Raw genomic sequence first — 25,742 nt, forward strand, 5'->3', positions numbered from 1 at the left:
TCCTCTTGCCACCACTGTCAACATTGCATGCTGACAGAAACATGGCAGCTCTCCTTATTCTTTCATTTGGTGATATAGTTCCAGGCCAAGATTTCAGTACATATATGAAATGCTTTTGGCTCATCAAATAAACTCAATAAGAGTCCGTATAAATCGTTTTATTTTCCAAAAGTGACACGCGCTGTAATTTTATTTTGAAGGCAAAATCACCTGCCTGTAGTGAGAAATACGTTTAGCTTGATGCAGCTGCTTACCTTAGCAACGCAGAGGCTGGTCGCTGGTTAGCTGGCTCCTGTCTGGATTGACAAGACGGGACAACCAATCGTATAATGCAATTTCTTGTCGCATCAGGGCGGATCAACCAATGACATGGCTTTAGACCTGTGCGAAGGTGAGAGTTGAAATATTGCTGCATTAAATGTACTGTAGGAAATATGAAACTTCTACCAATTCTACTAATTATTATTCCGACTTCCCTGACTAGGCTTGTAATATAAATCATATAATTATTATTAGTGTGTTCAGTGAAACAAAGTATAAAAAATAACTGAACTAAAGTTTGAAATCCCAAATATAAATACATGTGTATTCTTAAAGTTTGCATATGTTTTCTGGTGTTTAATTAAAGTAACATTTTATTCTGAGACTTTTATGGTATGACAGATAAAGAGATAAAACAATATAATCTTGCAAAACAGGACAATACTGTCTCTACTCTGTGTGGTTGTTAAAGGCAATGAGCTGCAAAGGGCTTGGAAATATTTCTTCCAAAAGTTGTTGCCATTTGTGGCCCAACAGCAGACTCTAGTGATAAATGAAGATAATAAAACATCCAATATAAGTGCACCCACTGTTGAGGACTAACTTAAGAATTGTGTATTGAACAGCACCATAAATACAGTTGAGAATTAATAATAAAATTAAAGCAAAGACACATAATAGCATGCTTGAGCTAGCCTCATATTTTAGATTCACTTTGTTTCCTGGCCCTTGCAGTCATTTCCAGCCAAGTGTTGTCTCTCTGGAGGCCTCACAGTCTGTGTTAAGCCACTATCTACTCTTATATTTATAATATTTTGGAGTTATTACTGAAAAAAATCACAAATTGACATGATACTGCATCTGCAATACAGCTGACTATCGTGGAAAACTACTAGAAATCTAATGATTCATTGCTGCTACCAAGGTGACTATTTATGATTATGATGACAGTTACTATTTGATGAAGAACTTAACTGTTAGCTGTTAACTCCTATTTCGAAGTGTTGACTTCTCTAACATGAATGAAACATGAATTTAACAACTTACCCATTATCTTCACAACAAATCACAAGTCTCATTAATATACTGTTTATTGAAGATAGAATAGGTTGAACAGGACTGTATACAATTCATTAGTGCTCAGATCAAAACAATGTATATGTTGCATAACTTACATTGTATTATAAATAATTAACTCCTTTTAAATTGACAAATGTAACATGTGGTTTGGGCTATATAAATTAAAGTACCTCGTGTATATACTTATCATACAATGATCATCAATTATACAGATGCACACACATTGCTCACTAAGGCAGCTGCGTCCACTCAGTGTAGACTATAGTTAGTTGATCTATCCAAATGTGCATGCAGTGTGCTCCCATAAAGTTTCCACACATTTATCAACACATTGTGTACAATCTCACTTTGACATGCTTTTTGCCATTACCAACATTCTCAGAGGTAAAGCATCCTCCACCCATTCACCATCAGACTGTAACATCCTCTGCCATAAATTTGCTTCATCTGTCGTTGAATCCATCCAGATCACTTCCACCCCGTAACTCTTCCCTGCACAGACACATATGAAGGTAATACTTGAATAATAAAATGAAAAGAATATTTACTTGCAGAATGGCAGTTTTATAACAAAAAACTAATGTTAGAATGATTGATTTTTATATGGGAGGCTGAATCAAAGACCCCATTTATACCTGAAAATAAAATGCGGTCTGCATGTCTTATATGTGCAAAACGAATAGAAGAAATGAATACAACCCTCACTGTGATGGGGGTGTGAGTGGATATCCCAAACCTACTCCAGACGATGCAAAGGTGTAAACGATAGTGTAATTGTATCTGGACAGTATATCCAAACTCAATGTGAACTGAGTGCATCCAAATTCAGATCACACTGTCATCCCAGGTGTTCATCAAACTGTAATCCCAGGTGTTATACCAAACTGTAATCCCAGGTGTTATACCAAACTGTAATCCCAGGTGTTATACCAAACTCCATATCAAAGGTATCCAGATTGCAGCTGTTACCATGTTGAAAATAGCAACAGTGGAATTGAACCTCACCTGTCCCCAAACCAAGCCTCAGGCCGCCAATGTAGTGGTTGTTCAGTCGGTCGTGATCCCACACTGTTATCTCCACACAGGCCTCTCTGAGGTCCTCCGATCGGAAGCCATCGTACACCATGGTGTGGTTGAACATCGGGTTGGCCGTCCTCTTCACCACCCGCGTCTTCTGTCGACTTTTCCGGCTCGTGTCAGGAAGTACGGTGCTGCAGCAGAAGGAAAGGAGCAAGATCAAATGCATTTTCCTTTGGAAAGACCATACAGGGTTTATTGCAGTTCATCTTGATTTTATTCAAGCAGTTTTCATTTCTAGATGTCCCTGTCTTCATTTCACAGTGTGATTGGATGTCGCTTCGGACTGAATGAGCGAAAGTCAATCACATAACTGGCTGTGCTTTGTTTGTCTTGATTGACAGAATTATGTTACATGAAATAAAAATCACCAGCAAAAAACTCTGTTGTGTGAAAGGAAATTAAATGTTTTTTAAATGTATTGGATTATTTCACAATTTCACAGTTATATTTTGTCTTCTTTTTTGTCATAATGTTTGATTCATTTATTGAATTCTGAACACTTAAGGTCTCCGTTCAGTGACCTACAGTTTGGATGAAATCCTACCATTTCACAAACGGGTCGATAACGACTCCTCTGACTGGAGGAAGATTCTTGCAGTCTTTTACCCAAATCTGCACCTCACCAGTCTCCATCCTAGATGTTCTTTTACCTGTGGATGCAGTCAGACCTCAATAATCGCTAAAATTCAAATGAAAGAATTTATGAAATCTGAGGAGTCATCAGCTCACTGCAGGATGTCTGCAGCAGGAATCTCAGGGCGACTCTCATTTGTCCTCTGCTGGCCATCAGATGTGAGGGAGACGCTGTTGGACTTTGTCCTGAGACCTGAAGGATTGAGCCGAAGTGAGTAACAGTCTAACGAATCACTTCTACACCACACACAGACTGTGTATAGAGATGAATCCTTTACCCTGGCCTTTAGTGTGTATTCATTTATGTGTGTGTTACTGAAGTCCCACTCTGACATATCCAGGTCCACCTCGCCCAGGAAACTGTTCCGCCCAAAAGTGTTGTGCCACACGGAGATGTTCAAAGACTGAGTTTTCAACAATTCCATTATGATTTTAAACTATGAAAGGAGAAGAAGGCCACAAAGCTGTTTGTAAAATATGGAATACATATAATGAGAAATCTGTAAAATAATAAATATGGAATTCTTACCCTGAGGATTTCATTGTAGGTTGGGTTTAAAGATTTCTTTTTTACACTGGTTTTTCTCTTTCCCAATTTTGTCTTGTCAGGGAGAAGGTAACATTTCACATACCTGTAAAAAGACAGTGGAGTTACATATCTATTCTCAACTAGAACAAAGGTAGTGACATTTTTTTAATTCTTTAAATGACTGCAGGAGGCAACTGACAAATGTTCATTTCAAATGTTTGAGCCTCTTTTCTGATCTGCCAGTCTTCCTTCTCCAACTGTTATATCACAAATATCACTGACATTTGGTCTACCTTTGCTATATACTGTATGATCAAAATGGCAAATACTCACGGGTCAGAGCAGGTCTTCTTGGTGTCTGCCACGGCCAGATCCCTGCAGTGCACCACAAATATGTGAAACTCTCCAAGCTTCTGGATGTAATTCACAGCGAACTGGATGCTTCCCTGGACTTCAATGTCTCCAAAGTCTGCAGGGTAAAGGCTGCTGATGCTGCCGCTGACCTGTTTATATTGACACAGAGGAGAGAAAACACCACCCTCTCTGGTTTGAACTCAATTGTTTTTGTCAGGGGAAATAAATTACACAAATTACCTTGATGGTTTGTCTTTTGTTACCAGTGGCCAGTATTGTTTTCACCTTGTGAGTCTGTGTGTCATCATGACAAAATGTGCTCCTGGAGACACCGACCGTAGCAGAAAGTACCACAAGGTTTTGAGTACTTTGCCAGGTCTGCCTGTCTGTCTGTCTGTCTGTGGACAGATTGTAGTATCACTGTGATAGCGTGTGCTTAGGGTGGGTGGGAGAGGAAGAAGAACTTTTTTTGCTTCATGCACCACTGAGCTACTTTCATAGGAATGAATGGGGCTCCGCCTCCAACGCTGTATCCAGTTCTCTTTATACATCCATGGGTCAAGCAAACACAGGACTTTCATCCAGTAGACCACTGTTCATGTCCCAATGTTATACCAAGTCACATGAGTCGTTAGTCTCTCTGTAGTCATGTAGTCAGTAAAGTTATTATCAACCAACGATCTGTCTTAAGCTAACTTCCTGTGACCAAGCTGCTGTATTTGATGAGTTGGGAGTGAGAATCTGATGACCGTGGAAGAAGCGGTCATGAAACTTTACAGGTGTGTAGTGTAGTGTGGACACACACACACTAAACGTCCATGGCTCGATTTACCATCGCAGCTGGTTTGTTTTGTTTGTCTTTAGAACCTAAACTCCACATGAATCATATTCATTAAACTTGAAAAATTCGCAGGAAATTTTGACAGTGTGGCTTCTACTGCCCGAAGACGTCGCAATATATACACACGCCAATGTTACCGGTAGTGTTGTTCAGGTTCAATTGAGATAGCGCTACTGTAGAGAGACCGCTGCATTTTAGATTCATACTCTTGGATTGAATCTTGTATTTGTGGGGCTTTTATTTTGAAAGGGTGAGACTGGGTGGGTGAGAGAGGGGCAGAGGAGACAGAATCATAATGTTTGACACACAAGCAGAGGTTATTAAATGACAGGCTTCATCACAAGCATTCCAGTTAGAATTGACTCTGTGGGGCTTTTAGTTTGAAATGGTGGGGCTAGTTGGGGGAGAGAGGGGGAGAGGAGACAGGATCATAATGTTTGACACACAAGCAGAGGTTATTAAATGACAGGCTTCATCACAAGCATTCCAGTTAGAATTCATTCTGTGGGGCTTTTATTTTGAAATGGGGGGGGGGGGGGGGGGGGGGTGAGACTGTATGATAGAGAGAGACACACATAGAGAGAGACAGACACGAGGTCTAATGATCTTTCCTTGAATATCATGTGTGGATGTGTGTAGAGAGACAGACAGACAGACAGACAGACAGACAGGAGGTCTAACAATGCCTTTGACTGAATATCTCCAAGTCGTGTGTGTGTGTGTGTGTGTGTGTGTGTAGACAGAGAGATCCTGCGTGCGTGTGTGTAACTGGTTGCCATGGTGAGGACGCACCTGGTGTTAGAGGCAGACTGATTAAGAAACGTTACAGTGATTTTGAACAAAACCTCCTTTTAACAGAAAGCAGGAGTCTGAGTGCCAAAATATGGATACCGTGAGAAAGATAAGACTCTGCTGAACGCGCTGATGTGTTTTTTTATGTTTGTGGTGTTAATAATGTGAGCTCCAGACCAATAGACAAAACTGGTACCGTCTGCGTTCTTTGAGAAATGAGTGGTCAGATTTAACATTGAGTCTAATGGAGCAGTTGATTGGAGTTCATGTCTCTCTGCGGCTCTTTGAGCCAAATGTGTAAGTCCGTTGGATTCCATAGACACTTTACTTCGACCAGCACAACATTTCCAAGCTTTTGGGCCAAAAATGGTGTATAAAGAGTAAAAATTGTGGGACTCGGCGCAGTTTGTTTGTAGAAATCACAGAATACTTTTCATGCTCTGCTCCACTCTGACCGTGATGTCATCACTCTAACACTTAACAAGCCGTGCAATACACACCCATTATAAAATCTGAAACGGACCCAAAATGTTCCTGAAACTTAATCTGTGACTTAATGAAAACTGTGCTAGCTATCAAAATGTCCATTTGGCTCATAAAGTGCAGCGTTTTGTCTACGTTTTAAACTTTGAATCATGTTTCTACGTTAATGTACGGCTAGTCAATATGGGCCCAAAGTTAAGTGTTTTTTTAGCTCTCTTACCGCCGACACCCCATTCAAGTGAATGGAGAAATCTTGCTCAGTTTTTCGGGATTTCGGGGAAACCGCTGGCCGAATCTCTCTAAAAAATACTCAGCACACTATTCCCGATCAGGCCGCACGTTTTGATGTATTTTTTGCGCAGGTGTTGGCAACACTGTGTGAGAAGCTCGGCAAACTTTTGTACTTTCGCCCCGGAAGAATATGATTATTAAGGCCGATGGATTATATTCAGTGTGGCTTTGTGCTGCAAAGCCACACTGAATTAAAGGATCAGTCTGGTGATTTTCTCTGTACTTCTTATGGTCAAAAATTCACCAAAACCAACAATGAGTAAACCCAAACTTGTTTGAGTAACGTTTGCTGAAAACTACGGTGACCAGTTGTTTAAGGTAATAACCATTAAAAAAATAAATAATTATATTGCAAGTTGTTTTTAAAGATGTAATTCTTCAGTATGAACCAACAGGCTTTGAGCTGAGAGCCACAGACGGGATTATTGTCACATTGTTGGTTTTAGTCTTTTCATGGGATTTGTTGTGTTTGCATACTGATCTTTTAAAAGTGAAGTATTGTAATCAGAAACTTGGTTGTCACATAACACATCAATCATCAAAGGGTTAAGATGAATTAAGTTTAAAAAATGATCTTGTATCCTAGAGAACATTCAACTTTCCACAGGCTAACAAACTATATGCTCTATGTTTATTGAGCTGCATGTGGACATACAGACGACATGGAGGCCATTCCCGAGGAGAGACTTAAGTTTGATGTGGAGCTGCCCGTGTTCCTTCTCCAGCCCAAGTTAGTCTCAAAAGTGCTGTCACTGTCGTTCTGATATCAGAGAATAACAAGAACATAAAAAATGTCAGTGAGGAAGAAAAAATCACTCAAGAGAGTAAACCAATCACTTAGCTCTTATGTGATAGGTTAAGTAGGAAAATGACTGCAGTGCAGGTGTTGAACACTAGATTTATTACTATTAAGAGTACTTTACCTCGTCCTGCTGAAGAACAGTCATGGACACACTGGTTTTCATCTGCTTTGAGCTGGAGAGAGTAGAGGCTGATGGTGGAAAAGAGATACAACGTTGAATCTCTTTCAATGACCCTATAAAACATGCTGTGTATGTCCTGATAAATGTATAATGTATGGGTGGATTATGAGACAAGGGCCCCCTGGGCACAGACATGCAAGAGGACCGAACAATAGGACAAAATAGTTGTTTAGTCTCTTTTTGTCCATTCAGTGGTCTTTTTGGAGTTGTTTTTGTATCTTTCTAAGGTGGTTTTGCCCATTTTTGTGGTTGTTTTGCATCTTTTTACAGTTGATTTGTGGTCTTTTTAAATCTCTTCGTAAATGTTTTGGGTCTCTTTAGTGACTTTGAGTCTCTTTGTAGTCGATTTGTGTCTCTCTGTAGTCATTTTGTGTATCTTTGTGGTTGTTTTGCCCCTTTTCATAGTTGTTTTGTGTCCCTTTAGTCATTTTAAGTCTCTTTTGTAGTTGCTTTGTGTCGCTTTGTAGTCATTTTGTGTATCTTTGTTGTTATTTTTCCCTTTTTCATTGGTGTTTTGTGTCCCTTTAGTCATGTTGTGTATCTAGTTGTTTTTATAGTTGTGAGTTTCTTTGTTGTCTCTGTCAGCTGTTTTGCACCTCTTTGGAGTTGACTTGGTCCGTTTGTAGACTTTTTGTGTCTCTTTGTCATTTTTTTTATGTTTCTTTGTGATCATTTTAGTCTCTTAGTCCAGGGTGGCCCCTGATACTTTGGGCCCCTGGGCCTGTGCCTAGTAAGCCTATTCAGTAATCCATCCACTACATAAAGAGATGTTGACATGTTTACCGTTATCCACACTTTGATTAATTTGTTCTCTTGAGTTATTTTGGGTCCTCTCTTCTCCTAAGAAGAAATGAGACAGTAGCTATTATTACCTGTAACACATACATGTTACATGAAGTAATGCTCTGGCAATACAGTACAGCTTTATGACCATCACTTGTATAGAAGAACTATAGTCACTTAAGAAGAAAGAGCTTTGTTACTTGTTTGTGAGGTGAGGTTTTCCAGGCTCTTGGATGAAGACGTGCTCCTTGAAGATAATCGTTTAAGTACTGAAAAGATGGGACTAGTACTGTCATCATAACCTACCACAAACAAAACTAAATCAGCTCTGGAAAAAAGACTCAACAGAGATTTTACACAATTTCTGATTTACTAAGCAAGCATCTGAAACTATGATGCTTCTGTTTGTATTAATAAAAAATAAGTGTTAGTTTATTTTGGTCAAACATTTCAGGCAAGTAAAATGCTTAGTAAATCAGTTTAAGAGGTAAAAAGGTTGCTACTGTGTCCTCATGGTAAACACTAGGAACATAACTCAACAGTGTTTTCATTTTATTGCGATGAATCAACAGGAATCACGTTTATGGTAGTGATACTGCATATCTATGGCATCAGTAGCTCCATTTACCCTAAAACTAAACAAAAATATTTTCTATTGATTGAAGTTGTGTAAAGGTACGTTTGAAGTGGAAATACATAAGAAGTATTAAGGTCAATGAACACAGCAGATTGTATAAACATGTACACAGACAAATGTCTAAATAGAGGCATTTGTCAACTCTCAGTCAAATCAGACTCACTATAGCGTTAACGTGTTAACTTGGTGTGATTTGTTTGAAAAAACATCACTGTGGTATTAATTTCTCGATCATTATGTTAAGGAAATTCAAAAAAGTTGAAAAGCTCACTGCCTGAACTTGCCCGAGACAAAGACCAGGCCCTGGTCGTTGTGTTTTGGCTGGAGTTTCCATCATAATTTTGCACAATCCAAGAACTGATGCCCCGAGGATTCTCCTCAGAAGGACTGTCACTCTGGTTTCCCACAAAGTCTCTAAGGGCATTATGCGGTGTGTTTAAAGCATCATTCTCTGCCACAACAGCTCTCCCTTGGTGAAAAAGAGGGACATGCGACTTCTCTTTCGGTCCGAGGTAGTGCTGATAATCCTGAGTGATGAAAGATCTGGCGAGACGTGGAAAGGTCATCAACTTCTTCTCTGGGGCTTTTTTGGATTGTGTTAAAGTAGAGGAGCTTGAACTACATTGTTGTGTATTCACATTACCAAGGTAAGTCCCTCGGTCCTCTGGATGTGAATGGAGAGATTGAGAGGTGATGCCTGCCCTAATGTTAGTGTCTGTCAGCACTGTCTGCTTTGCCTCATGTGCGGGACTCTTCTTCTGTCTTGGAAATGGTGTTGGCTTCCCTTGTTGCTCTTCAACGACCTTAGCTTGGGGGTCGATGTCTATTGGAAAGGTTTTCAAGTGCGAGCCTTCCAGCTCGGATCTCTTAGGACTGGAGGATTCTCTAGGCAGGACCCTTGGATGGCAGGTCTTAGATGGACTCCTCCTGACTTCGTCATCCTGGTCTTTTGATCTTGGAGTTTGGGATCGTTTAGGACTGAGGGGCCTTTCTTGATACTCAAAATCAGCCTTGACTTGATATTGGTGACATGCTGATTGTACATCCCCAGTACTACCAGAACTGACAAAACATTTGTCTGTCACTTTTGATAGTTTCAAGACGTTAGACTTGGTTTTGTACAGAGATGTCTGTGCCTCTTCCTCAGACTTCTCTCTGTTATCTAAGGAAGTTCTCAGATCAAACTGTGGAGAAACCACTTTGTTACTGAGTATTGAACTGCTTGAGGCTTCCTTGACTCTTGCAGCGATTACCCTGGGTCCTGTGTATTCCTTTTCCCAGATATGCTTAACCTCACTAATCTTGGCTGGCCTGTTCTCTTGAGGACTGGAACTGGACTGCCTGGGAAGGGGAACTGGAATATCCCTCTCAAGTTTTTGGGTGTTGAAAGCTACACAGGAAGGTACAGGAATGATGGCGTTATCCTGTGGCTCAGAAATCTTGGACTCTGTCACTGAACCTGTTAAAGAGTTGTCTGTCTCTTCATAGATGATGACTGGATTAGCTCTATATGTGCCATCTTCTTTAGATAAATCTACAAAGAAGGTACAGTCAGTTTGTGGTGACCTGTCAGCAGTGTCCTCAACTGTCATTTCCATTTGAGGTGAGAGAATGTTGTTAATGCTCTCCACATCAGAGTTGGTCTGACAGCCATGTGGAGCTTTTACTCCACTCTTAGAGAAGTCTTTTCGCCTTGCCTCTTCTCTGGTAAATATTATTTTGGGACCACTGTTTTCTCTCTCCCAGAAAGCTCTCCGATTGGATAGTCTCTCCGGAAGCCGAACAACTCTATCTTCTGTTGCCTCCTGCTGAGTGTCTTCATCTACTGAGGTCACTGTTTCTTTAAACGGTGTGTTCTGCAGTGCTGTAAGTTGTAGTGTTCTAACCTCTGTCATCTCAGAGGGTTTAGCTTCTTGTTTGACACTTGCAGGTTTGTCCGTGGTCCAATCTGCTGCCTCTTGAGAGAGATTCTGGGTGTTGCCTGGTTCTATCTGCTTAGGTATCTTCACCTCTTCTTTTTGTGGACTGTGCACTTCAATAGTTTTCTCTTTCTCTCTTCTAAAAATTCCAAGCAGTCTTTGTCTAGGCTTTGGTGAAACAGCATGAGATGAACCTGTTGAGCCACCAATAGATGTCTCTGTTGAGGGGGCCTCAACAGAGACATCAGTTCTTTCTTCAGGCAGCCTTTGGTGACGAATGTTGGAAGTTGGCCAGCCTGTGGAGGTAATCTGGGAGTGACAGTCCTCTTCAGACTCTGTCTCCAGATGAACAAGCTTACCTGACTCCTGCTCAGCAGAAACGAGTCCGGACACTGCAGGGTTTAGGAACTCTGAATGACAGTGCTCCGAGACATCTGCAAAGACAGCACCCACATATTGGATCACACATGTACATTATGTCTACTTAACACTGCAATGTATAATTAAAGCTATACTTTATATATAAAAAAGTCCTACATAGGTATGTAGGACTTTTTTGTCATATCACTGTCAAGTGAAGTGGAGCTTTGTGTGTTGTAACTGCATTCCAGAGGAATTCTCAGTGGTATTATAAAATAGACGACAGGGTAAACAGCAATGCACATACTAGCAGATCAGACCCATACACTGAAAAAAAAAGAAATGGAGTGCACCAGTTGTCTGTTTTCATAGCATATTTTAAATATGCTATAAAAACAAATACATCTCTGGGTTGCATTATAATTGGACTATATTATATTATATTATTATAACTGTGGACTAATTAAATTAGCAGTTTTTTAAGGCTGACATTTAGCCCCACTCATACAGAATACCTTAGGAATTGCAATGTCACACTTCAATTCACAGTAACACAAGAAACCAATGGAAAAGTCCAACACACCGCAAAAACTAAATTGCATAATGTCAAAGCAAGGTACAGTAACCCCAATTATACAATACAAACAGATGTTTTATTGCTGTTCTTATCCACCAGTCTCTATAAGCAGTCATACATAAATGCACATATTTTGCCCCATGCAAGAACATGCACAAGCAGGATGAATATGAACATTACTTTTGGATAATCTTGTCTGATGTCTAAATGTTTATGAATATGATAGATAGATACTGAAGTCATTGGTTGTTACAGTAGTTTGACTTATTGATCGATGGTTTAGTTGTTTTAAATAAAAGTCTTACCACCAAGGTGTTGGCCAGCTTCCTGCTCTTGGAGGTTTGCCTCATTTTTGCAGTTGAGTTCAGCTTCCTGTGAATCCACCTGACTCTGATTGAGTAATGCCCTACGTGTGTCATCAGTGGCCCTGCCGGTATCCTCAAGGTCACTATTATTTTCTGCCTCAGAGGGAGTGATGGAGTCCAGCAAACTGTTCTCTCCCAGCTCCTTCCCATCTTGCCACTCCACTCCACTCTGACCAACGGTGGAGCTGAACCTCACCTGCTTCCTGTCTATCCAGCTCTCAGTGGGAGAATCAAGGCTAACTAGACTCTGCAGGTCCAGGCAAGAGAACAAGGAGTCTGTGGAGCTAGAAGTGGACAAGTGCTTGAGGATGCCCCGCGGGGCAGCAGAGTTAGTCTGCTGACCTCCTGGCCCATCTTCCTCAACAAAGCAGTCCTGAGAACTGGTGCTGACTGCTCTGTTTTCAGGCATTGGCATTGGAATAGATGCATTCTGGGTGATCGGGCTATCATTAGGGTCTTGTTTAAGGTTACTAGCATAAGAAATGCAGCTATCAGATGAAGGCAAAGGCTCTGAAAGAAACAAAGACAAATGAACACCATTTTGACCTTTAAAAAAAAAAAGAATATTTAATCACTGGTGTCCTTCAGCTCTCAAACACAGAATCATGTTGAAAACCGTCCATTTAATCCTGCATCACCTTATTTCTGAGGAGTTATTCACTTATTTCACAACTCACATTATTACTTTGACTCCACTCTTTCATTAGGGTTGTGAAGTCTAGTTATAGCTCCTTGTTATCTTTCAGATGACTATGTTGGCAGTTCCACTAAAGAGACATTTCTTCAATAACTTCCTAACTTCTTCTTTCCTCTCTCATTAATCTTGTCTTGGTCTCAGACGAAGAGGACTCAGGTCTTGGTCTTCTCTTGATCTCAAAACACTCTGGTCTTGGTCCTGACTTGGTCTCGGTTTAGGTGGTCTTGACTACAAAACAGGGTAGTGGTACTTTTACTTAAAGGAACAGTGTGTAACATTTAGGGGGATCTATTGGCAGAAATGGAATCAAATAGTATTAAGTATGTTTTTTCTTTAGTGCATAATCACCTGAAAATAAGATGTTATGATTTTGTTACATTAGAATGAGCTGTGTTTCTTCACGGAACGGCTGCCATTTTTCTAAAGAAAGCCCAGAACGGACAAACCTACCTGCATTGGCTTACCCTGGTTGGAAAACAAATGGGGGGGGGACACTGTTTTTTTGGTCTCCTGGGCCGGAAAACAAAATACAGGAAACCTCTGTTCGTCTTGAGGAGCTGGAGGATTAATTTCTGTAAAAACTGCAATTTACAGTGTCTACTCACTTAAAATCCTTTTTGTGTTTTCACGTCGGCCACCGTAGTTCCCCTACAAGCTTGGAACACGGGATAAGGTTCAACTGTTTGCAATCTGCAACCTCACTGCTAGATGACGCCAGATCTCACACTGCATCTTTAATTAACTAAAGCAGGGGTCGGCAACCTTTTCTATCCAAAGAGCCATTTTGCCCTATTTTCCACCAAATAAAATGTGTCTGGAGCCGCAAAAGCTATTTGATATCACAGCTTATAAAGTTGTAGATATAGTTATATTATATATACAAAAACTATAGTTTGTTGTATTTATGAAAATATAGAACAAGAATAAAGACAATTCTTGACATTTTATTGCTATTTTACCTGTTCGAACAATACCAAACTCTTGTGAGCGGAGAGTTTGCTGCAGCAGCTGAGAAATCCCTCTTTGTCGCTCATCTTCAGCGTGACACTTTTCAGCAAATGCTGTGTGTTTGTTCTGGAAGTGTCTTTCAACATCACATTTTTTGCACATATCAAGCATACAGGTAAGTCAGCATTGTTGGCAGTGAAAGCAAATGAATACGTCCACGCAGAATTAAACTCTCTATTATCCTCCGTGACTTTTCTTTTTTTGGATTTATCCATTGATAGTTTACAGAGGGCGTGGGTCTGAAAATCATGATGAGCCACCTGCAGGAAAAGGCTCTTGACAGGTGTAATAGGATGTGACGCACATTTTAGTTGACAAAATATTAAAACATTTTTATTTACGGTCATGTGTTGCTGACCTTGTTGTCTTTACTAGCAGCTGTTGTCCAGTTAAAGTCTGCATTATTTAGGAGGAAGCAGCTGTTATTGGAGCGATTAGCGAGCAGTGTGTCCAGCGGCGTTATCAGCCCTACGGAGCGGCCTTCTGAAGTCACGTTAGCGGCTTTGAGCAACTAATCTACTTCCTGTTTAAACCGGCACCCACCCGCATGCCCAGTGTACGTGAAGAGTCACGTGATATTCGATTTCAGGCGTGTTAGTCTGGACGGAGATCCTTTAGAAAACGATGCTGAAACGCCGTGTGGATGGAGATCGTTTAAAACGAAAACGTAGTAGTGTGGATGTAGAGGCAGGGAGTCGCAACAGAGGGGCTGAAGAGCCGCAGGTTGCCGACCCCTGAACTAAAGGATCTGAATACTTATTCCACTTTAGGGTGGCTCTTTAGTGTGGACAACCCGAGCCACCACCTTTAAATAACTTGAGACTTTTTTTGTTCTCTGTATGCGTTGACACAAAGAGTGAGTGTCTTAGGAAGTGCTTTACTTATATAACACATTACTGTTTATTTGAAAATAGTTATGAGACTACTGTTTCACCATTTATTGATTAATACTAAGCCTTGCACATAAGCAAGGCTTATTGCTATGTTTTGAACCAATGATTGGAAACCCAGTCTGCATAATATTAGTGTTTATCATGAAGGTTTCAACATCTATTTATGTCAAGAGCTTGTTGTGTATGTACATACATAATACTGGTACAGTTCTCAGTATGGATAGGTCAATAACCCATTGACTTGATATGCCTCTTCTAATCTGTCACTATGGGTTGCTTACTTCTTATCGTATCATTTCTCCCACAATAACGGTGTTTTTCAAGCTCCTGCGAAATATTTCCAGCAGCCACAAGTCATGCGGTAAAGATTAAGGCTTTGAATGTATTTCTGTGTAATCCTCTGGCTAGTCGGGAAGCCTTGTGTATTTGGACCTTTACTTTGACAACCCCTGGGAAAATCTGTGGTCCCAGCTCACTGGCTCATTTCACAAGGACTGGAAGAAAACACAAAGACTTCAGCAAGAACTTAAATCAAATTCTAAGAATCATCTCTGTTGTGTACACTTAGCGAATGGTTGTGGTTCATGAGCGATTACATATTTTTAAATCAGCACTGTTAACTACCCAGAACCTGTATGGAATTGTATTTTTCTCTTTTCCCATAATACTAAAAATGCCTTCTCTGAAATTGCAACAAAAAGAAGATGGAATGAAATCCGATGATACAATTGTTAGAAATCACAAGCCAGTACATGCCTTCCACTGCCATGCAACCACTGCTCATGCCAACATGCTGTTCACAGGAAAGTTGAAACAGCTGAAGCGTAAAGGACCCACACACCTGGATGTCAAACTGATTGCTAGAAACCAGACTTACGTTTGTTTGTAACTGCTTTCACCATTTGTCCATCAAGGCATCCACTCAATTCAAAACACATGGTGTATCATTAGATCAGGAAATCCACTCACACTCACAATACATATTTAAAATAGCATAAACTAAGTTAACATATAGAGACTCACCCTCATTCTGTATCGGGGTTTCATCCACTGGTCGCTCCAATAACTGACTGTCCTTGTTTTCAAAACTGTGACTTGCAATGACATCACTGTTGAATGGATTTTGTCTTTGCTTGAACAAAAAAAAAGATTGATAAATACAACAGCTGCATGGACTCACACTCACAACCTTTGAAATGATTTCTCCAGTCAGAATCCTACCTTTGTGGTTGACTGTAAAACTGGTGTAGGTGTATCGTGTGGTGTTTCACGTGGCTTCTGGTTTTCATACCTATTATTATAAACAAAGACCACAAGATGCAATGGCAATTTCTGAAGATAGGAAAACTGTCAGGGGATTTAAAAAAGAAGGAATCTAATCTTGATTTGGAAATCTGCATGCTGATGTAAGTGCATTACACATTACAGAGTGCATTACTGTTCTATACAACATGTTTTGGTCATTGAAATACAAATCTCCAAAACAATGCCTGTTCTCTTGTTTTTTCAACTATACTTATCATCTTACGTTTTTTGGGACAAATAATTACAGTTAAATAAATATAGTTGCTATGAAGAAGGGGTGCAGAACGTGTGCGATACTCCTCAGAGGCACTGGAGAACATGAACATGTGATACTTGACCTTGTAAGAAGATTACTACTGGGCCGATTACTGAGTATCCATCTACTGTGTGCACAACTCCACTCACCGGCAATCACAACCACACAATGTGCTCCACTAGTGCAGCATGTGATGGTGCTCAAAGCAGACTACATGTTCTGTTTATACAATGTGGAGTTCTCTCAATGTGTACGCAGGACTTTTCCTTCAATATACACTTTCTGTTATGTGAACCAAAATGGAATTGAATTGAATTGAACTTGCTAACAATGTATGAAGAGCATATATTGGGTAAAATCTGCTTTCCATTTATAATCCCTGTGTGTGTATATATATATAAAATATTATATACTAATTAAATGTGCATTAATCCACTGTTGAAAATAGTCCCTAAATTAAAGTATATATTTGTGAGATTTATGTTGTCAACAATAAGAAGAATATAGAATAACGCCAACCAACAACATGACAAGTGATCAGAACTAATATCTCACCTTTTCTAAACATTTTGTATTTGCATCCAAACATCCAATGTATGAAAATCCCTTTAAAAAGCGAAACAAGCTGTAAACTCGTTGTGTTGCTGAACTTATGCGCACAGAGCGGCAACGGTTTCTTTTTACTGACAACAGCTGAAAATAGTGCTGATGAGACTGATGTGGAAGAACCAAACCATGAAGCTGTAGTTTTGAGGGGAAATGTCAATTTCAAACACAAAAACATGCCTTACAAAATGTAGTAATGTGTGACTTCTGCTCGCAGACTACTTCCTGCTTTGGTTCTCTGTACTCACCTGAGCTGCGTCTCCTCTTGAAGGATTCCACAAAGTGCAGGTGGGACGAACACTTCTTTGTTCTCACTGCTGACAAAACTGGGCTTCTCAGGCAATATCTGTGAGAGCTCCACTGCAGCACACAACACACAGCTACTGTTAGAGAAGGTTAACCGTTCACTGTAAAGCACACTACAGCATAATAATCTACAACTCCACATGCCAATGTAACCATTCAACAATCTGTAAATAAATGCAAAAGACTGTTACAAATGTATCCACAGGAAGCTTTTTGAGGTTAAAATGATCACATCTGTGAAGTTGAAGTTAAACATATGCATCTAAAATATGAATATGTACTCAGGTTGTGATGTGTGCTTTTGTTAAACCTGTTCTACAAGTGTTCAAATGACTTGGTATTTGTGGGGAGCTTAGAACACACTCTTGTAAATACCCCAAATTACGCATAAATTGTTGTGCACGTTTGTAAATCTTATTTTTCATTTGTATATCATAAAATACACATTTGTGACTATTTTGAGATCAATTTCATTCGATAGGTTGGAACGGTGATTTTGAGATAAGCAATGCAGAATGTAGAGGACTCACATATAGTCAGCGGTTTATGTGAGTGTCTCATGGAGGCCCTGATGATCTCGGAGCCATGGATGCGGTCCTGATGTCGCAGCTGCTTGGTCTCGTAGAACCATTCTCCAGTCATGTACCTCAGCCGGCCCTTGTCCCCCACCGTCTTCTGGAGCTTTCTGAATGCAGACACATCAATAGGACACGTGTAGTCACTACTTCAATATTCATAGCACTTGTTTCAAAGTTTTGGGATTCGAAAATAAGAATTATTTCATTGCATTGCTTTTTGCAAAACATCTTCTGCAAAAAAAAACAAAAAAACATGTCTCTGCTGTGCTACAAGCAACATTTCCACCTGCACCTGAAACAGGTAGCAAACCCATGTTCTTTGTGCAGACAGATGTGTATATCCTCTCTCCACTGTCTGTCTGTGACTTAAAGAGTCGGGTTCCTTTGTGACCACAGAACATGGAACTCACTGAACACGCTGCTCCTCAGCCTTCTTCAGCTCAGCGTCTCTTTTCAACACGGCCCGGATGGTCTCCTGCTCCTCCTCCGTCAGGAAACTCAGGTCGATCATGATGACTGCTGCCACTCGCTGCGTCCTCAGCTTTCCACTGATTTGAGTTAGTGTCTAGAGGCCGAACATGATCACAGCTTTATACGGTTCTTCTGGAAGCTCTCGAAGATCTCGTCCTGTTCTTCAAGTCAGTGTGAGCAGTGCACTATCCATTGTATCAAATGAATGCTCCTTATTGTAGGCTACGTTTTGCTTCAGCTGGGCTTCTTTCCTGCAGTGTTTGGCCCTTTCTACACCACTTTGAACCTGAAAGAACATTGAAGAATGTCGTCAATTTTGTTATCTGATATTTACAGAAGAAAGTCTGCTTCTCTTTGTGCATCCCTCAACAGACAGCATGGTTGAAATGATAGATGATTTAACAGCTGTCAATCAACATTTAACTAATCTGCAACAATTTTGATAATTGATTATTCGTTTAAGTCAGTCAGTGATAATAAGTTGACGATTATAGTTTTTTTATTAGGACTGTTCATGCAAAATGAGCAAATTTAATATGTCAATTAGGGCTTTGAAATTGTGACGGGCATTTTTCTCTAAATTATTTAAGAGAATGTTACAATTTTAATAGGCCTCTCAGCTGTAACTTACACCAAACCACGTCAACATTATGAGATGAGAATACACTGACAGCTAGACAGTAAATCATAATAATTGTGCTTTGTGATATTCAATGGTGGTTGATGGGGAAGGTGTACTGTAATAAGCTGTACACAACTCGAAATTAAAAATTGTTGTGCTGCTGAAGACAGATGTCAGAAGCTGAATGTGAAATGGATAAGCATGGGACCATATGAACATTTCATGTTTTGATTATTCTTGCCAAAATAATTGCGATTCACAATATTATACAGGGATACCTTTACCTGACATTTTGTTGAGAAACAATTCATTTATTGCATCATTTAACTCTTAGAGAATAACAAACAGTCTCAAGGTACCCATCATTCATAAGCTCCCCTGCATAAATAACACAGAGCTACATTGTTCTGTGCTTCCTTACATGATCATTGGAGTATTATTGTGAATTAGTTTATATTTTTCACTTTTCTACCATGATAGTGTACTAGACAGCTTTTTCAAGTTACTCAAGTGAGAATATTGACAACTATCCCGAGAACAGAAATTCACCTCTTATTTTGATTGTAGTCAGTAATCCTATATAGTCCCATCCCATGAAATGGAATCAGATGATGACTAGTAACACATGTCGCAGATCAGTTCACCTCATGAAAGCAGACTATGGGAGAATGTGTACGGTGGCTCTGAGAGCTCAACACACATAAATAAAGAGAACAATACGAGAAGACCAAACGCAAGCAAATGATTTCGAACAAAACAGAGTAAACAGGACCAGATAGAGAAACGCTTTCAACTGTATCCAGGGGAAAGTACAAAACACCTTTCACACTATAACTCATTTGATCCTTGTTTAATATCAAAATATTGATTATTGGTTTATTTCAGATGATCTCATATGTGCTTGGGTGATAGTGTGGATACATTGTAACTAACTGTTGGGGCAAATCAAAGTCCTAAAATGTGTCAATTATCACAGGACTTTTTTTGTCCTACAGGTTGAGAAAAAAAACCCAAAACAAGCTCCAGTTGTGGCCATAAAGAAACCCTCCGAACCCTACAAGGACACAGGCTGCTACTTAAAGGTGCAGTCAGCCATTCTAATCGTATAAACCTTTTGTCAAGTTCAGCAATTATCTCCTCTCGGTCAGCTAGCTGTGCGTTCTGTGTGTGCACTGAGAAGAATGTATATCGATATTAATATTAGTTAGCATGTTTCATTGTCTTCTGCTGGCCGTTCTTCCATTACAGTTCTGATAGTAACTATTAACGTTATGGACAGCTAAGCAAAAGGCTAATGCTGGGCTTACAGCAGATATCTGCAATAACATCTTAATCATGTGATCACAATGTTATAATAACCAAAAATGATTCATAACTAGATTTCAGTTCATTTTCCAAAACCACTGATGGATAGCGGACTTTAATAACTTTATACAACAAAACCCATGGCAACAATAAGTGTGCATCACTTTTTAGTGTCCCCTGGAAACACTTCCCGTTGGGTTGTGTGCTACTAGCAGCGTGTTTCTCTATTTGCATGTGTTTCCTTGAGCTCTCCAGGCCGCCGACCTAACCAAGCTATTCACACACCCTGAGCGCCACAGTAACAACATGTATCAGTGTTTCCCGTTACACTAAAAGGCTCTAACCCTAACCTGTTTCACTCTTCCTCTCACTGCCTACCTCTGTCTGTCATTCGTGTGTCTGCCACACAAATAGTACCTATCAGTGTCATGGTTATGATACATACACCTTACCTGATATAAAGGATCAATACATGTATTGATCTTTGAGTTTGTGCCATGCCAACAGTAAAACAACAAATACAAGTTGAATACAACTTACAGCAGAGCTGCTGCTCTTCCTTTAAGAGTAGACAACATCTTTGGGAGGAATGTTGCATGTTCTAACATTGCCCATGTCCACCCACATAAGACACACCTGTGGGAATCTGTTGGAAGCTTACCTTAGTTTGATGTTCATACTGAGATAACGCTACATCGTGTTAAAATGAGCACACCTGTACTTTATGTAAATGTTCTCTTTGCTAGAGTAACAACGTGTTATGTCATTCAGCTGCTCTGGAGAACATTGTAGTTATGTAATTGTGACTTAGAAATGGTTGTGGTTGCGCAATGTTTTCTCCCATTGTTTATTCATTATCCAAGTTAAGAAAGTTGTAATCGCCTCCTACTCTGGAGTACAAGGCTGGATGAAGACTAAGCTGTCAGAATCCCTGAATAACATGCTGGTTCCTGGGAGTACTTCATTTTTTTAAGAAACAAGAATGTTGCATGTCCAGTACAGTGCAAGGAGGAAAGTACAGCTGAAGGACAGGACTTATTTCCTTGTTATGGTAGTGATATGTTATTTCCTCATCACTGCACTTCCTTGAGAAAAAAAGAAGATTTAACAAGCTACATTATTGTGTTTTAAAAATACATTTGGTAAAAGTGAGCTGACTATTGACATGAAAACGAACCCTGTCTCTGTAGCAGCAGGTTTGACACTTAAAGCTGAAGTGGTGACACAGATCCTTCATGCTGTTTGCACTGACTGAACACTAACTCCTTACTCATCGAGGACTAACAGTGAGCACTGGGTCACTTGTTTAAAGAACACTACCATCAAGGTTCTTGGTAGAAGATTTTTTAAATGTGATTTATAACAGTTCATAAGTATAAAAATGCATTAACATAATATAAAGAATTGTTGTAATGTAGATATGTCTTCTGACGTCTGGTTAATATTTAGTCACTGCAGACTTTTAGAAGTTGCTGTTCAGTTAATATGACTTAAGAAAGGATTGCATATTCAAAAACTATGAAAGTCAAAACATCAAATGACATGTTTCTGTCCAAACAGTCCAGTGCAACCCAACAAGTCTGACTTGGGACACTGCATTTAAATGGATGATATGGATTTGAAGTCATTGTTCAGCAACCATATATAGAAAGAATAAGACTGAAGAAATAAAAAGTTACAAATGTCTCCTAATTATAACAATCTACACCATATTCCTAAGGTGTTTTAACATGACGTGAGTTAACACAATGACCTAATAGTATGTTGTTACATTTGCAATCTGCTACGTGACCAGTTGACAACAACAGGAATATGTAGATTATCAGTGGTGCTGGACAAATTGTTTGGCTGTTCTGACCAACATAGATCTAACTTTGCTGAACCTTTTACTTACTATTCCTCCCAAACTGCAGTAACAGTGTAAGAACAACAGCATACAGAGAAGAGTGGAGTACACCACTAACAGAGATGCCAGGGGTGAAGTCAGAAAGCAGTGCGCTCACCTCTCGATGCTGCTCCTCGCTGGGTGGAAACCAACCTGCAACTGGCTCCGGAGCTGGTGCAGCTGGGAGGAACTGCAGACCCGGAGCAGCAGGGGGCGGCATAGAGCAGCGGGGAGGTCCGTGAGATACCTTCACAGTAAGATAGGTTAGGCTTTAGGGCGTGGCTTCTATGTGATTGACAGGTCACTAGTGTTTCGGTTTAAGAACTTTAACCCTTTCATAGTGTGTTTTCACTTCAACGTAGTTCATTGTAGCATTTTGGTCGATCTTCTAAAAGTTATATATACTGTATAACCGTATATTGATATTACTCCACAACATTTTTGATTTTGTACTTTGTACATTTATTTTACAGCTTTAGTTACTAGTAAATGTCAGGTTCAGAATAATAATACAAAAATAGATACCCATCAGTACAGTATATGAAATAAAAATTTGAATGTAGGACACACGACAAAACATGAATAATAATGTTCTGCATGCGAAAATGAGCAACACGTTCACCACATGAACTTGTTTCCACAGAATTCTACAAGAACAATAAACAGCACAGAGCAATAAGTCAGTAGCAACACAACATGTACACCACAAGGTGGCAGAAGAGCTTCAATCTGTTCTAGTCCACTGACTGATTTCTGAGGCTCTGATTGATATTTCAAAGATGAATTAGCTCTCTCTCTCTCTCTCTCTCTCTCTCTCTCTCTCTCTCTCTCTCTCTTTTATTTTTTTCAATTGAATTTGCTTCATTGGTATGAACGTTTAGAAACGGTATTGCCAAAGCATCAAAAAATGAAACATACAATAGCATTAATACACAATAACATTAATACACATTAGTATTAATACACAATAACATTAATATAACATCTAGATTGATTATTAATTATATATATATATATATATATATATATATATATATATATATATAAAGTGTGTGTGTGTGTGTGTGTGTGTGTGTGTGTGTGTAGGTCACTCTCTGTCCCTCGGGTTGTGGCATGTTAATACGTATTGGGCAGCAAGGTATGCCCTATCTCCTTCTCCTAGGAGGATTTTTAATTTTGAGATGTCACTAAATTTTTCAAAATCTGAAATTACAGTCTAAATTTAAGTAAATGTTCCTAATTTTATTGAATGTTTCACATTTTAGGAGGAAGTGCATCTCTGTCTCAGCCTCACCTGTCCCACAGTGACCACATATTCTGTTTTATTTTGGTTGCCATGATGTTTTGTGTCTTCCTATTTATATGTCCAGTTTGTAGTCACTGAGCCTGTACTTGGTGAGGATCTGTCTCTGCTTTCTATCTCTGACAGTAGAGAGATATTCGGACTATTCATAATCTCTTTCTAGGGCCAGATAACATTCTAATCTACTTTGTCTTTTAGTTTCTTCTTTCCAGTGTTACAGATCGGTTTCTTTACATGGCATTATAATGTGTTTTACTCTGATTGGTGTTTGGAGAGCAGTGCTGTTGAGAGACTGGTCCCAGTGTGTCTGAGAGGAGGCAGTTCATCTCAGCACCAGCTGACATAGGGGACTCTTCTCTGGGCTCAGCTCTTGGGTTTGGAGGGCTTTGGAGTGGAGGGTGTCTGGGGGGCTGGATTTAAGGTGATTGAAGAATGTGAGTGCTCTCTTTTGAATGTTAATGATCAGTGGGTATCTAGTTCTGCTCTACATGCATCTGTTGGTGTGTTTCTGTGTAAAATGTATCTGCAAAATTCTGCGTGTAGAGATTCTGTTGGATGTTTGTCCCAGCGGGTATAACTGTGATGACTGAGTGGACCCCATACTTCACTACCATACAACACAATGGGCTGGATGACACTGTTAAATATTTTGAGCCAGATGAATTTTCTCTCAAAAATGTATTAAAAAATATATAAAATTTTCTCTCTCTCTCTCTCTCTCTCTCTCTCTCTCTCTGTGGAAGGAGTGCGGAGTTGACGGAGCGTGTTTGAGAGCGATAAATAGCGTTTTTTCGATCTTTTTCTTCACTGGGAAATGGGGTATATGATAGTGTAGTGGGGTGTGTAGGGTTCACGGGGTTTTGTGTGTACTTTTAGCTGTTTTTTGGGTCTGTGTTTGTGAGCGGATTGCAGTCGGTCAGCGCGTGCTGTTCGGGTGTTCAGTGGAAGAATATAGCCTGGCAGTAGGTGAGCTTATCGGCCACAGTCACGTGAAGTCTGCAGCGCGGATGAACAACGCTGTGGTCATTTTTTTAGATAGCGTAGAAGCTGCAGAAGTGGTGTTGGAGAACGGGATCGAGGTGGGCAATAACTTCCTTCCCGTTTACCCTCTCAGCTCACCGGAAGTGAAAGTTACTGTATCCAACGTTCCTCCGTTTATTAGAAATGATGCAACAACCAGAGAGCTGTCCAAACATGGGAAAGTAGTGTCTCCGGTTAGGAGAATGTCCTCTGGTTTTAAATCTCCGCTGTTAAAGCACGTGGTGTCTCACAGGAGACATGTCCTCATGATCCCGAACGACAGGAGCAGGGAGGTCAACATCACAGTAGAGGATTTTGACTATGTCATCTTTGCAAAGACTGATGATTTTAAATGTTTCAGTTGTGGAAAAGAAGGACATCTGAGTAGAGCTTGTCCTGGGAAAAACGGCTCTCATAAAGACCAGAACCAGAAAGGTACTGAGGAGGGCAGAGGGGACAAGCAGGACGGACAGGAGGGAACAAGTGTGGCCCAGGAGGTGAGGGTGAGCTCTCTGAGTACAGGGCTGGCAGTTGTAGGAGCTCTGAAGGCTACAGTGTGGAGGAGATACATGATTATCTGCTGAGGAGTAAGAATGTAAGAGGAGCTAAAGTGGAGGACTACATCTCTGACAAAGAGAAGCTCTTCAACTCTGTCAGAGCACATATGAGGAGCGAAGACAGAGGAGGTCTCACAGAGCAGGAAGGCTTCAGACTGAAAAAAATAGTTCAGATAATAAAGAAAGAGCTGAACAAAGCTGGAGCGAAGGGAGAATAAGGTCTCACAGTCTAAGTGCAAGTCAAAGACAAGTTTCTGTTTGTTGGGTTTTATTTATTTAACCGTTTTAAATGTAAAGAGACCGGAGCCAACGTGCTCACTACACTGGCTGCTTCAGGAACCGCTGGTGAACGGAGCCAGGATGGACATCCAGGGCGGCACGACTCCGGGTCTCAGCAACATGCTGTGCTCCACTGGGACCACCACCCTGAGGACACTGGTGGAGGTAGCTGTTCCTGGACTGAGAGACGCACCTGCAGTGGCTTCTCTACTCGGGCTGAATTCCATCCTGCAGAGCAGGAGAATCCTGAGCAGGTTGGCAGAGAGACTGACGGAGGACGAGGTCGAGATGCTGAAGGAGTACGACAGAGGAGAGGAAGCTCCTGATTCTATAGATCTATTACCAGATCTAGGATTTATTCCAGATCTGAATGGGGTCTCAGGACCATCATTCAGTGAAACAGATTCTAAACTCTTGGACCTCCACACAGGAAATGGGTGTAAGAGCCGACAGAACCTGAACATGAACAATATGCAGGATTCATGGAGAAACGGTGCAACAACGAAGCACAATGTTGTGTGTCTGAAGATGAACTAATATTCAACGCTCCTTTAAAATATTATGAAGAGAAACTGTTTTGATTGTTTTTTGTTTTGTTCATTTGTGTCGAATTTATTGCCATGACAATATTTTTTAGTTTTTTTCATGTTTTAACAAAATAAATGTTTCTAAAAATCAAATCT

At 40.2% G+C, this 25,742-nt stretch overlaps 1 protein-coding gene across 1 annotated transcript; it reads right to left on the reverse strand.

Moving 5' to 3' along the window:
- Nucleotides 1-1,684: 1,684 nt before the first annotated feature.
- Nucleotides 1,685-18,128, reverse strand: LOC142960334 (uncharacterized). Its single transcript, XM_076102142.1, has 17 exons — nt 18,028-18,128; nt 17,570-17,724; nt 16,982-17,093; nt 15,788-15,857; nt 15,590-15,698; nt 11,909-12,478; nt 9,019-11,100; nt 8,311-8,412; nt 7,268-7,335; nt 7,004-7,104; nt 3,917-4,081; nt 3,584-3,686; nt 3,333-3,491; nt 3,151-3,247; nt 2,966-3,071; nt 2,347-2,552; nt 1,685-1,833 (listed from the first exon to the last, which is right to left on the reverse strand). Exons 1-17 carry the CDS (start codon nt 18,126-18,128, stop codon nt 1,685-1,687), a joined length of 4,455 nt encoding a protein of 1,484 aa, XP_075958257.1.
- Nucleotides 18,129-25,742: the final 7,614 nt, after the last annotated feature.

This window comes from Anarhichas minor, unplaced genomic scaffold, assembly GCF_050575085.1.
Source record: "Anarhichas minor isolate MPS153535 unplaced genomic scaffold, ASM5057508v1 ptg000027l, whole genome shotgun sequence".
Classification (NCBI taxonomy): Eukaryota; Metazoa; Chordata; class Actinopteri; order Perciformes; family Anarhichadidae; genus Anarhichas; species Anarhichas minor.